At 38.7% G+C, this 17,169-nt stretch overlaps 1 protein-coding gene across 1 annotated transcript in view; it reads right to left on the minus strand.

Moving 5' to 3' along the window:
- The window catches only part of HAO1 (hydroxyacid oxidase (glycolate oxidase) 1), an 89,968-nt gene that overhangs the window by 38,398 nt on the left and 34,401 nt on the right, over positions 1-17,169 (minus strand). Inside the window, exon 3 of the mRNA XM_006894237.1 lies at positions 7,698-7,953. Coding sequence (XP_006894299.1) covers positions 7,698-7,953 — 256 coding nt within the window. The remainder of the gene's footprint in view (positions 1-7,697; positions 7,954-17,169) is intronic.

A 17,169-nucleotide genomic window follows, 5' to 3' on the forward strand; every position in this document is an offset into this window, starting at 1 on the left:
CTGGTGCCAAGAGTGTTTGTCCAGGCTTCACAAGCATATTAAGCTTTTGAAAATGTCATTTCTAGGGCAGATATACTGACATCTTTAAAGTTACATTCCTGCTCTTTAGCACTTTATACAGGTCCTTTGCAAAAAGACTTGTCCAATGTAGTATATAATTTGATATCTTGACTGCTACTTCCATGAGCATTGAATGTGCATTCAAGCAAGTAAAATGAAAGCCTTGACAATTCTAAACTATTCTGTTTATCACAATGGTGTTTGTTGGTTCAGTTTTCCTTTATGTTGAGGCATAATCCATACTGAAGGTTATAATTTTTGGCTAATTAAAACAAAACTTTTGGGTTACTAAAAAATCATCTCTTAATATATCCCTAGACTAGTGGTAAAGAGCTGTGCTGTCAACCCAAAGACATATAGTTCAAATTCATCAACTGGTCTGTGGGAGAAAGATGGGCATTCAACTCCCATATGATTTACTGCCTCAGAAAATGCTCTGGAGGATCAGTTATGAGTCAGAGACAACTCAATGTTACACAACAACAACAGTTTCTTCCTTAACGTGACTGGAGAGTTTGAAGATAAGATAGAGCCTAGGTTTCAATAAGAATGTTTGGATGAGGTTTAGATAAGAAGAATCCAACTTCTTAGTAAATTCATAAGCCAGTTGGCATTTGAGTCCTGACTCATAACAACCATTCAAAATAGAACAGAACAGAACAGAACAGAACTGCCGTTCAGGGTTTCTAAACCTGTAATCTTTATGAAAGCAGATGAGCACATTTTCCTCCATGGAGTGAAAGGTGAGTTTGAACCACTAACATTTCAGTTAATAACCAAATGTTTTAACCATCATATCACTAGGGCTCTTCTTTCTTATTCAACTAAAACAAAACAAAAAATTAAAATAAAATAAGCCAACAAACCAACCACCAACTCTTTGCTGTTGAGTTTGCACCAATTTATAACTGATCCTCCAGCAGAATTCCGGAGGTTGTACATAGCGTCAGAGGAGATTACCATCTTGTTCCAGCAGAGTTGCTTGGTGGACATGAATCATCAGGGAGACATCACCTTTGGGTTATTCCTTATTGATTATTGTTGGTAGGTGCTATCGAATTGAGGACGACTCATAGGGGCCCTATAAACAACAGATCGGCCTCCTGTCTTATCTGTACCAGCCCTACTATTTCTGGGTACACCTCATATTTCTTAGTAATTTGCTATTTACTGATTTACCAATTACTTCTTGAGCACATATTTTACACTCCATTTAAGATGTTGGGACCATCTCAGTGAATAGAATAGTCAAAAATCTCATCAGCACAGGCTTAGCAATCAAATAAGGAGTGATAGAAAATAAAAATCAACATTGTCAGAAAGTACAATTATCAGAAGGTAAATGACATAAATAAAGACAAAAATCAGAATAGGAGGGATGTGAGCTGGCTGAGGCTCAGTCGGCAATTTTAAGTCCAGTTATTAGGGTCGAGCTCATTAGAAGCTCTGTTGAGGAGGAAATCAGCAGAGCAGTGTTATCCTGAGTTCCTTCTTTTATGGCACTTCTAACCAAAATGCAGCAAGTTCAAATCCACTAGCTGCTCCTTGGGAGAAAATAAGCAGTCTACTAGCATAAAGATGTACAGCCTCAGAGCCAACTCAGTGACGGGGTTTTTAATGTACTGCTGCTGTAGAAGCCCTGGTGACACAGTGGGTAAGCATGAGATTGCTAACGAAAGGGTCAGTGGTTCAAATCTCTGAGCCACTCTGCTAGGAAGGAAATAGTCTGTTCTCGTGAAGATCTACAGTCCTGGAGACCCCACGGGGCAGTTATATTCTGTTCTAGGATGATTATGACTCTGAATGACCTCAGAAGCTTTAAACAATGCTCACAAATTGTGTCATTTAAACCAAATAGAAATGCAATCATTTCCCAGGTCTGGAGGGCAAGCACCCAGAAATGGGTCCCATTGGTCTCCACTTGAGATTTGGGGAGGTTGTGTTCCTTCTGGAGGCCCTAGGGGAGTCTCTTTTCTTGCCTTTCTCTACTTCTAGAAATCAATGCCATTTACAGCCAAGGAAAGGCTCTCAGGTTTCTGGGAGCTCTGATGGCCTAGTGACAAGGAGTTGCACTTCTAACCCAAAGGCAGGCAGCTTGAATCTATCAGCTGCTGTGTAGAAGAAGAATGAGTCATTTCCTCCCGTGCCATGTATATCACCTACAAACCCACTAGATGGTCAGCTAGGAGTTGGTTCCAACTCAATGACACATAAAGAGACCACTTGCATTTCTTCACTTGTGACAATACATCACTCTAGTCTCTGCTGCTTACCTCACACCCTCTTCTCTGATCCTGCAACTCACTTGTAAGACTCTTATGACTACATGAAATCCACCAAGATAATCCAGGGCAATCTCCCAATCGCAAAATATTCCATTTCAACACATCTGCAAAATTCCTTTTACCAAGTAGCATACTCACAAAATATTAGAGCATGAAGGTCTTTGTGCTGTTGTTGTTACATGCCATCGAGTCCACTGTATCTCACAACAACTGTATGAACAACCGCTGTGAACCTTGCTCTGTCCTAAATTGATATCACCATCTCCAATACACCCGACCCCATTGCCACAGTCACTGTGTAAATCCATCTTATCCATGGTCTTCCTCTCCTGCACTGACTCTCAACCCTTCCAAGCATGATATCCTTCTCCACGGACTGGCACCTCCCCACAACATGCCCAAGGTATGTGAGGTGGAGTTTCCAAATTCTTGATTCACAAGAACAAACTGGTTTTATTCTCTCCAAGAAAGACCTCCTTATTTGTTCTGTTGGCAGTCCATGATATGTTCAATACTCCTCTCCAGCAACAGAACTCAAAGGCATCAATTCTTCTTCTGTCATTCTTATTAATTCTTCAGCTCTCAGATGCAAAGCAATTTAGAAGATTGAGAAGATCACGGATGTCTATGGGAGGTCATTAGTCTGCCTTCCACAACTATTAGTGTGATTGTTGTCCTAACCAAAAAATTAGAGGCTAGTCGGTCATGCCTTGTCTGTGGAGAGTTGCACTGCTAACACAAAGCTGTGCCTCTCTGGAGGTTTGAATCTACCAATAACTCCCCAGATAGGCAATCTTTCTCAGAAATCCAATAATCACCCCTGGGTCAATCCTGCCTTGATGGCAATGAGAAAAACAAATGGATGAGTAGGCCTTGTAAGATGTCTTGGTGGTGTGTGTATAACAAGCTGGGCTGCCAACCGCAATACTGTTGGTTTTATTCCACCAGATGCTTCTCTGGAGAAGTATGGGAAGTCTTCTCTGGTAAATTCTCTGGTAAAGATTTATGGCTTTAGAAATCCAATTGAGGATTGCTTTTGAGTTGATAGCAACTTGACTTGGCGACACTAAGTGAATTTGAATAGGTCATGCACCAAGTTTTATACAAATCTCTCTATCTTGCACTTTTTCTCCTGCTCACCATCTCCGTTTCTCCTATGTCCTCATAAGTTATTATTTACTGATCTACCAGTTACTTCTTGAACACCTACTACAAAGTGTTGAATGTTTTGGGACGAGTGAAAGAACAGTCAAGAATGTCTGCACAGATTTTTCTTTCTCCTCTCTTCTTCTTTTTCTTTCCCCTTTCCCTTTTCTTTTCTTCTTTCCCCTTTCTCTTTTTCTCTCATTCTCACTTTCTCTCCCCCTCCATCCTTTCTCCATTTTATCTTTCTCCTCCCTCTCTCCTTTTATTTCTATCATGGTATTCATTCTCAAATTCTACTTGATTTTCCAATGTTGAGACATCTCTAGTGTCAAGACTTAAGGCAAATGAGAAAAATAGTCTCATGTTGATTTGGAGGAAAGAGTTTACCAGTGAAAGGAATTTACAGATGAAGGGAAGTCTCGAAGCTTGAGCATGCCCTATGCCTTGGAAGAACAGACGGAGAGGACAGTGACAAGTGCTGGGGTAAAGAGCTCAGAAAAGTTGTGGACCTGCTCATGCAAAATCTCACTGGCTGCTTATGTTCAGGAGGGTTCCCAGGAATCCAACAGTGGCCTGGAATGAGTATCTTAAACTGTTGTTTCATAACAAGCTAATCTGGATGTGTAAATAGGGAGTTCTGGTGTCATAGTCCATTAGGAAGTTGCACTGTTAACCCACAGAGTGCACCTCTCTGGTGGTTCGAATTCACCAGTGTCTCCCTCTGAGAAAGACAGGCAAGCTCCTCTAGTAGCGTTTATAGCACAGAAAACCCAGTGAGGGTCAGTTCAAAGTCTGATCCAACATGACAATAGAGAGCTGAGTTGACTGCTATTGATAGATTATTTCAAGACTTAAGAAAGGACACTGGGAAAAATGCAGATAAAGGTAGGTGTCTGTCGGGATTTACCAGAATCTTTGTGAATGATTGAAGATTCTTCAAACAATTCTCACCAAAGAGGAAAATAGCCACCCAGAGGGCACAATTGCATCTCCATCAAGGACAACTAGAGAGAGGTGTCGCTCTCCAAGTCCCATGTAGCTCTCTATTGACTGATGGGACAAATGGGACTCCCCCTTACTCCTTCAGGGTTTGGGACCCTCCACACATACACACGTACACATATATTCTGCTGATGGAACAAACAGAGAACAGCAAACTCCAGAACTCCTGCTGGTCCCAGATGGCCAGAATGGAGACCCTGCCCCCAGCCCGGCAGGGAGGCAGGAGAGCTGGAAGTAGTCACTGCCTCACAGACTCATTCTCCCCTGGATTTCCTGCCTCCTTCCTTTGCCAAGCTTCACTTCTGAAAAGCCAGGCCTCACCTCCTCCGAGTCAAGTCAGCTGCCGAAAGAAATCTGATTTCATATCAGACGGTAGCAGATTAGTTTGTTGGATTGTACGTGGGTCTCGAGAGGAAGCCTGGGCCTCCCATTAGTGAGCTCTGCCTTCGAGAGCTGGACGTGGGCTGGGGAGGAACTGACCAGAAGGCGCTGGCCCCGCCCTGCGTCCACGGGGACAAACAACTCCAGTGTGCACTGTGGGGTGACCCCATCTGGGGGGTTGTTTCCTGTGTTCTCTATAACCTGGATGTATTGCTCATGGTTTGATCATCTTCAGGTGGGAGATGTGACAAGCTGAGCGGCCAGGACCACTCCTGCGCACATAGACGGACAGGCAGCTGAAAGAGGCTTTTGTCTCAAGGCCCTTCACTTCACGTCAGCTGGGCGAATGCCCAGGAGCAACGCACAAGAGAAAAAAACCAAGGAGCCTTCCGGCTCCTCACCGAGTGGATCCGGTACCGAAAGAGAGAGAGAGAGTCACCAGCCCAAATTAGCAGCTATGTCATTTCCATCATCTAGACAGATAATGCTGCAAAACACATTTTGTTATCCACAGCAAGGAAATGTTTCTGAAGTTAAATAATTAAGATGCATATTATTTAGTAGTAAGTAATAGTCAGAGGAGGAAGAAGAAGAGAAAGAAAAGAAGTAGCATATTCTTTTGCAAATGACTAAGAGGAAACGGTGAGGAATGTTTCCTATCAGAAGCTTAAGTAATGGAAAAGTAATTATTTAATAAAAAAAAAGCAACTGAAAGATAGAGAAGTGAGGCAACTACGGACTGTTGTGTTCACTTTATTTCTCCTGTTTTTTGTACACCTTCAGAACTATTCCCTTGTTCTGGATAATGAAATGTCTCCGCAGAATTATCTAACAAGGTGATGGAAATGACATAGTTGTTAGAGAGTAGAACTACTTGTCAAACATCTGTCACACAAGACTGTGTATAATGTATAGACAGATGTGATGATTGCCATGTGCTTCACTCTGATTATAATATATATGAAATGTATGACTTCTGATAACCTTCTTATCCTTACTTGGAATATAGATTTGATTTTTAATATTTCAGAAGGCTTACTCTTACAGGTAGAGTGAGAATGTTCTATGCACAGTAAAGTCTAAGGACAACCTGTATATTCTCACATGCTTCGGCATATGTTTTGAAACTCCATCATGAAAAATATTCCCCACCGAAATAAATTTTTTCATTCATATCCAAAATCCAGGGGCTACCAATCACTTACCAGTCACACAACTGGTATGAATAATCTAAGATATTATTGGTGGGAACCACGGGAAGAAAAAAAAATGGAGAAATGAGAGCTATAGTTTAAGAGTTGAAGTCTCTTAAACTTTATATATATTAGTTTATTAATAAACTGCACTGAGTTTATAGCTTTGTTTACAAATGATTGTAAGTTTAAAATCTTTCAGGGAAAGGAACAATAATCCTCTGCTAATAATAGGCTAGATATGCAGTGTTCATAGTAGCATTATTCACCTTCACAAGAACAAACAAGCAGCCCACATGTCCTACTACAATCAAATGGATTGAGAAGTTGTAGTACATTCATACAATGGAATACTATGCAGCATGCAGGAGCAATCATTTTGTAAATTACTACCTAACTTGGGAGGGACTGGTCAGCATTATGCTGAGTGAAAGAACTCAGTCCCACAAGGACAAACACTGTACAAAACCATTACTGTAGAATGTGTATGAGGATTCAAGGTGCAGAAGAGGGTGGAAATAGAGGGTTAAGGATCGGGGAGTAGGGTGTTAATTATACAGTTGCACAATTCAGTGAGTGGGTCGGTGGGGTGAAGAAAATGGGAAGGATCTTTTGGAAAAACAATGTATTCAAACTTTGTAAATAAATCAGAATAAAAGAAAAAATAATCAGAAGTGGTAAAAAGAAAAAAATAGGCTAGATGCGGCTATTCACTGGAAAGAGATATCAAGGTTGAAAAAAATTGAGGGTCCATGAAGGAGAAGAACCCCCAACAAGATAGATTGACACAGTGATGGAAGCAATGGGCTCAAGTGTATCAGAGATGATGAGGACATCTCAGAATAGGACAGGGTCCAGATTTGTTGCCCATAGGGTCACTATGAATCATACTCAATAACACCTAACAATAACAGTAATAATAGTTTGGATGTCCCTACATCCACTATAATTTAGCTTTGGATGTTTGATAGATTATTTTCATTAATAAGAGTAAATGAATGATCTAATTTTGACCCAAGAGTTAGCCACAATAAATGAGTAATGTTGCTGAAAAGTAGAAGTGGGAGATGAGGTAGGGATCAAACATCTGAGAGATGAAGTAGGGACCAAATATATGCTTTCATATGTTTTATCTTTTTCCAACCTACCCAGGTTCAGTAATTTCAAATAAAATTTGAAATAAAATTAAAAGCTATCTCTGATTTCAATAGATAAAAGTTAGCACACAAGGATCACAATAAAGCAACCATTTCCTTGCTAAATTAACCACTTCCCAACTGAGAAGAAATTTATACTTTTTAAAGATCTTAAAGCACTTTGAGTATATAGATTTGATTGGCTTTTGCAAATATGTGACAACCCCTGTTTGTTTTACAGCTGAATTAGCTGACTCTCATAAAAAAAAGAGAAAGATTTGCTGTAGATTCTGTAACTATCTAGAAATGAAGGTATCTTTAGAAGCCATATCCTAGCATGCCTAGACAAGGGCTCTTTCAGCCATACTTGTTACAAACACTTCTGTGACAATTTAGTCTTCCCAAGGCTCCCATGTGGGAACTAAAGAAAATGTCTGGAGCTAACTCATGAAAAACCAGCTCAAGGGTTCCAATGATCAAAGACTCTTGGTTACCTGAGATGTGGTGGCAGTTTGAACCTGTTACGCACGTCGTCGAAGCGGTTGCCCAGGTAAGGAGTGTCCACTGTCACAAATACGGCCTTGTAGCCCATCCTCTCAGCCCGTCGCACAAGCTGCTTGGTTACTTCACGATCCTTGTAGATGTAGAGTTGCAGCCAGCGAAGCGTATTAGGACCAGCCTCTGCCACTTCTTCAATTGAGGAGGTGGCCCAGGAACTCAGCATCATGCCAGTTCCCAGCGATCCACAGGCTGAGGAGAAAGGACAGCTCAGTATAGGCCTCGCCATTTCTCCACCTCAAGTGTTTTTATTCCAGTTCAACAGGAAAAAGTTTCTACAAAGGTAATCTGGAAACATGAATTTGAAACTTAAAATAATTGGAAATATTCACTTTCCCAGACTCTGACTTGACTCTTAAAATAAAAATTAGTTCAATAAAAATTTATGTCCTATATACAAGAGTGAAATTGGTTAAACTCAAGCTCAATAGAAAAAAAAGTGTATATAATCATTAAAGCTAATATGATAAAATATATATTTGGATATAGATTTTCAAGATCTTAAAGATATGTGAAACACAATATGAATGAAGGAAATTGTGAAACACAACATACACAAATTTTGTATTCGTATAAATATAAAATAAACTTTTTAAATAATATAATAAAGTTTTTGTCCATTAAAAACCAAAAAGATTTAAACACCCATATTTAGCATAATTCTATATTGTAAAAATATTGATACTTATATAAGAACCTAAACTAGATGCTTATAATGGACAATAGATTTGTAGGTTGTTTAACTCTCTATTGATTTTTAATTGTTTCTGTCTTTATCTTTTAAAGTATTATCAATGATTAATATTCTATTCTTTATCTTTTTAATTTTTACAAAAAAATATACTCTACATAGCTCAAGTAGATAGAAGTTACTGCCAATCCTTTTGGTGAAGGACCTAACAAAGAAGAAAATAAACTAAACATTAGACTAATTTATCTAACCAATTGTTTTAAAGGACTTCAAATAATGGAACTTACAGGGTTTGCACCAAAAATATGCAGTAATATTGGAGTTAGATTTAGTGGTAGAAAATACACTAGTCTGTCATAATCCCAGGCACCAGGTTGAAGGGAACACTTTCTCTCTGGTAGTCATGGAGAACAACCTTTGTCTGTGAGCTTGTGTCTAAGCCTGTCTCAATGTGGTGTAGTGTACATGCTCAGATAACAAACCAGATCTATGAAAATCATGGAGGGCCCATCTGAGGCCAGTGGCTTTGTGACAGGATGGGGCTATGCATGGTAGGTGCTACAGGTTCCGGTTGAGGCACATGACTGGCACGGCAGGATCATGTTCCAGGTGAGATCAATGTCTAGGCTGGATCCGGCATGCTAGTGCTCCAGGATCAAGATGCTTCCTTCTGTTGCCAATGCTTTCTTGCTCTAAACTTGGAAACTTCAAGGAAGAGCTAATGCATGGAATTGAGACTTGAAGCCATGAAAACTGTGAGATTTAAGTGTCAGAGTATTGTATAATCTACATATGTTAATTACATTCTACTTAGGCATTTACATTATTGTTTGTTTAGCATTGTTTTTATTAGTACAGCACTTATCTGTCAGTGTGCTGCACTAGCATAACTTGTATGTTGCTGTGATGATAAAAGCTGTGAGACTGGTGAGTCAAATGCCAGAAGAATCATCCATGGTGGACAGATTTTAGCCGAGCTCCCAGATTAAGATAGACTAGGGGCAGGATTGCTCATCCATTTCTTAAAAAGTAGGCTTCTGAAAATCCTATGAACAATACAGAAATATAGATACAGTATTAGAAAAAACACCCAGATTGAAAGTCAATAAAAGTGAGATGAAACAGCTGCAAACATCCTTTAATAGTTAGAACATGGACTGTATGTAGTATGAATGTTGGAAAACTAGAAGTTGCGACAAATGAAATGGTATGCATAAAAATTAACTTTCTAGGCATTAGTGAGGTGAGATGGACTGGCTTTGGTGGCTCTGGATCAGATAATCGCATAGTGTATTCTACTGGGAATAAAAAAACCCAGAAGCATAGCATTGCATTCATAGTTAAATAAGACAATTTCAAGTTCTATCCTGAAGTACAATATTGTGAGTGATACAATAGTATCCATATACATATAAGGAAGACCTGTTAATATGACTACTATTCAAATATATATGTTAAGTGTCACCAAGTCATAGATGAGTCACAGTGACCCTATGAATGAAAGACCTGAACCCTTTCATTGTTTCTCCAAGTTCATAGAGTTTCTGGAGGCAAGCTATTTTGGAAGTGGATGCCACTCTTGCTTCCAAGCTTGTTTTAATCAGGGAGCTCTACCAAACACTGTCCACCATGGGTTACCATTATCACATTTGATACATCAGTGTCACAGTGTTTAGGATCACAGCAACCACAAGTTACCTCTGTACAGGAAATAAACAGACTAGTGCTATACCACTTAGAAGAATATATATACCAACAGCTAAAGCGAAAAAAAAAGAGAAAATTGGCCCTTTTTACCAAATTTTGTAATCCAAAATTGACCAAACATGCAAACTAAGATACATTACTGATAATCGGTGACCAGAATGCAGAAGTTGGAAGCAATGAAGAAGGAATGGTATAGTAGGTTGGAAAGTACAAACTTAGTGACAGAAATGAAGCAGGAAATAGAAATACTGAATTTAATACATACAACAATTTATTCACCACCAAATACATTTTTAGAAAAATTACAAATAATGACTTTACACATGAAGTGCCTAAGAGTCAGATTGACTATATCTGTTGTAGGAATCTTTGTAAAAGCTCAATATTAGTAATCAAAATCAGGCCAGGTGCTGACTATAGAACATACTGTAAATTACTCATATGCAAGTACAAATTAAAGCTGAAGAAAATTAAATCAAGTTCAAAAACCAAAATGTAATTTTGAATCTCTTCTACTTGAATTTAAAAATAGTCTTAAGAATAGGTTATGCCAATGCTTCTATCCCCAGACTCACACCTTGATATTAAAATAATATCAAGAAGGAAATTTGAAGGGTCTTTTGTAAAAAAATAATGTATTCAAACTTCACAATTCGATGGGTAGGGGGTGAAGGAAATGGGAAGGATCTTTTGTGAAAAACAATGTATTCAAACTTTAAAATAATATCAATAGATTTTGTTTTTATTATTATTGGACAGAGAGTGTCTAGTACCTTGTTAAAGCACCACAGGTTAGAGTCTCTTCTAAATGATCAAGCCTCTTCAATGTGTTAATTGCTAAATATTCAAATATCACCTTTGTCTAAGAGAAAAAGATATAGCCTTTCATCTCACACTATTTCGGGGGACAAAAATTACAAACATTAAAATGTTATTGTAAAAAGAGCAAGGGCAATTTGGGGGTGGCTATAACTGACCCTTACCAATTCCACAAAGGTGAACTGTCCCTGTCAATAACATCAACAACACAAAACCAATTTCCCTATCAGTCGTCCTCCCACACTCCCACACCCCTTTCTATTCATCTTAACACCAATCTTACTGAGTACAAAATCCATTGCAATTGCTCACAGGCCACACAGAATTATTGTTAGAGAAGTCAAAAAGCTTTAATTCAGGTTAATAGAATACAATTTCTTAGTCAGGGAAGCTTAAAAATTATGCTCACAAGCACCTTAGTTTTTAACCTAATAATTTTATGCTCTTAGTGCTGCCAATTATGGCTCTCCCCTTCCTCCAGCCCTCCAAAAATATTCAGCAAAAATCTCTTAGATCTGAATTTGAAGGATAACAACTCCAAGATCTGCTTCATCTTATATCAGGTCTGTGGTTCTATGACGCTGGCTGCTATTGCTGCTAATTGCATAGACCCTGGTCTGGCTGCACAAGAATTTCTGACATCAAAAGATGCATTGCATTCTCTTGCTGCTTATTTGCCAGTGGTGAGATTCTCCAAATCTGCTCTTGGATCTGCTCAATCCCATTATGGATATGCTAACACATCCTATTCGCATATTCCTACCCATCCAAACTCAAATGGCTAAGAAAGCCATTTTGAACAATATACTCTTTAGACCATAGTTATATATTACATAATATTGAGGATTAAATCATATGCCTATAAAAAGATGTGTTGCCCACTATCACCTCTCCTATTCAATATTAGCGATAGCAATAAGACAAGACAAAGAAATCAATAGTATTCAAATTGGCAAAGAGGAGGTGAAATTATCTCTGTACATATATGATATGATAGTATACTTAGTACACTTAGAAAACCCTAAAGATTCAGAAAGAAAACTACTGGACATAGTTGACCAATTCAGCAAAGTGGCAGGATACAAAATCAACATACAAAAACCAATTGGATGCCTCTACAGTGACAAAGAGATAACAGAACTGGAGCTTAGAAAAACAATATCCTTCACAATTGCTAATCACAAGATTAACTATCTGGGACTAAATCTAACCAGAAGTACAAAGGAAATTACAAAACATTACTACAAGAAACAAAAAGAGACCTGGAGAAGTAAAAGAATATCCCTTGCTCATGCATAGGAAGACTCAATGTTGTGAAAATGACAATAATACCAAAAGCAATTTACACATTCAGTGCAATCCCAATACAAATTCCATTCTTCAATGAGATAGAGTAGGCTATCTCCAGTTTTATTTGGAACAGAAAGCGGCCCTGAATAAGCAAAGCACTCCTTAAAAAGAGAAATAAGGTAGGAGGCATTTCACTCTCTAATTTCAAATCTTATTACATTGCTGTGGTGGTCAAGACAGCTTGGTACTGATACAATGACAGACATATAGATCAATGGAATAGAATGAAGAATCCAGAAATCAGCCCATCTACCTATGGTCAACTGATTTTTGACAAGGAGATAAAATCAGTTACGAGGGGAAATGACAGCCTTTTTAACAAATAGTGTTGGTAAAATTGGAAAAATATCTGCAGAAGACTCAAGCAAGATCCACACCTCACTCCATACACAAAAATCAACTCAAAGTGGATTATGGACCTAGGACTAAAACCAAGGACTACAAACTTCATTAAAGAAAAGCTTGGAAGAATCCTAGCAGTCCTAATTCACAACATAAACAGTCTTCCATACATTCTGGAAAATCTACAACCAGGAGAGGATAAAATAGATGAATGTGACCTTCTAAGAATCAAATCCTTATGCACATCCAAAAACTTCTCCAACAGGATAAAAAGGGAAGCTACAGATTGGGAAAAAATATTTGGTAATGACATGTTAGACAAGGGACTTTTGTCTAGAATTTATAAAATACTCGAGCGCACAACAAGATAAAGGTAAATAACCCAATTGAAAAATGGGCACAGGACATGAACAGACACTTCAGCAAAGAAGACATTCAGATGGCAAACAAACACATGAAGAAATGTTCAAAATCCCTAGCTCTAAGAGAGATGCAAATCAAAACAACTATGAGATATCAGTAAGAACAGCAAAATTTAACACAACAGCAAACAAATGCTAGCAAGGGTGCGAAGAAACTGGAACCCTTATTCACTGTTGGTGGGAATGTAAAATGGTATAACCACTGTGGAAAGCTATATGGCACTTTCCCTAAAGTTTGCATATAGAAATACCATTGGAGTTAGCAATTCCACTTCTGGAAATTTACCCTAAAGAAATCATAACCTCTACCCAAACAGATATATGCACACCCATGTTTGTTGCGGCTTTGTTCGCAATAGCAAAGAGCTGGAAACAACTCAAGTGCCCATCAACAAACTAATTGATAGAGAAGCTCTGATATATTCACAGAATGGAGTACTATGCAACACTGAAAAAAAGAACTCATGAAATATTATAAGTGGATAACCCTGGAGAACATTATGCTGAGTGAAATAACCCAGTCACTAAAGGACAAATATTGCATAGGGCCACTATTGTAAAACAGGACTGACGTTGGGGTTTAGGGAAGACAGAGAAGAAGGGGAGGAATGATGTATACTGCATTGCAACAGTTGAAGGAGAGAACTGCCTAAAAGGGATATATGATTAGGTATTATTGTCATGTCAGGAGTCCAGAATGAAGGCTGCACAGTACAGTGGACTTTGGGGGAGGGATTGCATAGCAATGAAAAGTTAATTGGGGGGAAAGGATGGGCATGCAGAAAAGTACAAGAATGAATGACTGGAAACCCTAAGTCTCTGTAAACATTCATTAAAATTAATAAAAAAACAAAAAAATACCCAAAAGTTCTGTAAAAAAAAAAAAAAGATGTGTTATAAATCCTATCCTATATGTCTGTGGGTTACCATTATTATGTTAGTAAGACAGGTTTAGTCTAGCATGTATTTTGAGGGTTTTTTTAGAAAGATTAAACAAGGGCTCAAAAATAAAAGACGCTGAGCTGCATCAAGATCACGCAGAAGCAGAGGCTCAGAAAAGGCAAGGCTCTTTCTTCAGAGCCAACCGAAAAAGGAAGCCTTCACTAAAGGCAGCACTCTGAATGGTATGGTCAGAGTTTGTTCCAGGGAAAAAAAAACCCTAAACCTACAGTTCATGATGTGATTCCAACTCATTGTGACTTTCCACTCAGCTTCTGAGGCTAAAAGACAGGTGACACTTCATCTTTCTCCCTCAGATAGATTTAAACTGCCAGCTTTTCAGGTAGCAGCCTAACATGTAATGCAGTATGCTACCAGGGCTCCTAATTAGGGTTATTTTCACCTTATGCTTGAAAGGATACATGTGTTTTAAGTACTTTTTCTCCTTCTACAAATGTTCCACAATGAAGCTCTGACCTGGTGTTCTCCATAGTAGGAACTACAACAAATAACTTCATAAGTACCAGGGTCAGGTACCAGGTACCAGGACAGTACAGGTGCCAGGGTCAGGTCAGCTTTTCTGAAAGTCAGTTTCCATCTTGTAACTATTTATCATACTGTACCATCAGATATCCCTTAGGCATGTTACCGGGGTGGATTGGGGACTCATCCTTGGGAAAGGACATCATGCTTGGAAGTGTGGGAAAACAGTGAAAGAAAGGAAGAACCTGAAGGAAATGGATTGACCCAGTGACTGGTATAATGGAGGTAGGTGTGTCAGAGACAATAAGGTTGGCTCAGGATAGAGCAAGGTTCAGAGCTGTTGGGTTGCTATGAGTTGCTAGCAACTCAATAGGACATAACAACAACATAAAACTGATGCATATTGTATTTTTTGCAACTCTTGGCAAAATGGATATCATCACTCAGGTAATCTTTTTTATCTTAAAGACAAGGACTGATTAGCTCATGACCAACGTCCCAAATATTTTTTTTTACTTTGTTGTTGTTGTTGTTGTTGAGCGCCTTAGAGTCAAACAAGACTCACAGCGAACCCATGAACAAAAGGCCTGAAGCCCCTCCACAACCATCAACATATATCACCGTTCATAGAGTTTCCAGAGGCACGTTGTTTAGGAAGTGGATGCCACTCAGAAAACCAAACCTATCACAGTCCAATAGGTTATGACACAGAGAGACCTTCCATTGTATTTTCAAAATTGTACATCATTACAGGAAGAAATTGCCCATCTTTTACTCATAAAGCAGGTGAATTGTAACTGCTGATCTTTCACTTAGAAGCCTGATACATCATGCACCACGCCAACAGGGCTCTTTGGCTTTAGGTAATAGTCAGTAAAGTCTAGAGACTGTGTATATAGGAGCCTACAGAATCAAGTAAACTTGGCCCTACAGAGAGCTCTTACCTCCCTACTTACACTCACTTCCTGTCATGATCCCTCAACTCACTGTGGTTATAACAACTTATAACACTTTTCCATTGGTTTCTGAAGCAGCAAATGTTAGTGAGAGTATACGACCCATTTTTCTCTAACAGAGCTGCTGGTGGATTTGAAAAGCAGGAGATGCATAGCCTTTTGGCTGGCAGCACTACAATATATCTAGTATTTTTAATGCAAACACATTGTTTACCTTCATCAAGTCTTTCACTTTATTAAAAGTGTCACTCTTGTCATTACAGAGGTCCAGAGTGAAGGCTACATAGTGGAGTGGACTTGGGGGGCGTGATTGTATAACAATGAAAGAGCTTTTATTTTCAAGGAGAAGAGTGAATTGAGCAGGAAGGAGTGGATAGGGAGAAAAGTGCAACAATGAATGACTGGAAACCCTAAGTCTCTGTAATTAGCTTTTTTTTTTAAAGGTGATGTAATGCCATTACTATAAGAGAACATTTGCGACACACACACCAAATATCATTCCTTATAAGAGACACTAACTAGTAAAGGAGCTCTGGTACCCTAGTTGGTAAGTAGTTGTACTACCAAGTCAAAGGCAGGCAGTTCGAGCCCAACAGTTACTCCAGGGAAGAAAGATGAGAAACCTTCTCCAGCATGATTTACAGCCTCTGAATACCCCACTGGAGGGTTACCTATGAGTTAGTTCCAACTGGATGGTACATAATGACAACATTAAGTTCTCAGGCATTGAAACATCTCAGATAAATATGTGAACCAAGATTTGTGTCTCAGAAAGATAGTAGGATATAAAGGATTGATAGTCAGAAGGACCGGATTATAGTACTAGTCTTGACATTCAGGGATATTTTGTGTACAACATGGTTCTACCAATATTGTTCTGATCATTTAATCAGATTTCTGGAAGCCTGTTAAGGCGATGTTTGTGAATATTTGTGGTGTAAACTCTAATGCTATGCAATTGTAAAGGGGAGAATATGTTTATCACTATTTGCGGGTGGAAGTCTTTTGGCTTTATCTTTATTTTTTATTGTTTGGTTGGGTTATACAAACATATTCTGCAAATCATTAAAGACAATGACCTGGAACTTCCTATCACTGCTAATTAACCTCCATTCAAAAGTTTCCTCAGCAATGGTGTCCATACTTAAGAAACCCTGCCCTTGCTCTTTTGAAAATACAATGTCAAATGCTCACTACATTTGGGGAAGCTCTTAAAGGAAAGGGGACTTCTCTTCAAGATTAAAAAAAGCCTCTGGTCAGGACTGTTACTCTTTAAAAGTTGCCATTGATGGGAATGATTGTATGAAACACAATATAAATGAATAATAGTGTGAAGCGTATGTGAACTTTGTGAGCAAACCAATATAAAATAAAAGGGGAGGAGAACCACACAAAATGTTTCCACGGAGCAGATTCTAACTCACAGAGACGCCTCGCATGTCAGACTACACCTGTGCTCTAAAGAGGCTTTCATGGCTCATTTCTCATGTCTTTCTTCTGAAGCACCCCTGGGTGGACTCAAACCCCCAGCCTTTCTGTCTGCAGTAGTGTTTGAACTATATCCAGAAGTTCTGCAAACACAAAAACAATGCCAGAAAACAAGAAAGAAAGATGAAAATCAAAACCACAATGAGATACCATCTCACTCCAGTAACAGTGAGAAAGTTTAACAGGACAGAAAGTAATAAATGTTGGAGAG

Source organism: Elephantulus edwardii, unplaced genomic scaffold (genome assembly GCF_000299155.1).
Source record: "Elephantulus edwardii isolate Elephantulus edwardi_28Jun2011 unplaced genomic scaffold, EleEdw1.0 scaffold00138, whole genome shotgun sequence".
NCBI classification, from domain to species: domain Eukaryota; kingdom Metazoa; phylum Chordata; class Mammalia; order Macroscelidea; family Macroscelididae; genus Elephantulus; species Elephantulus edwardii.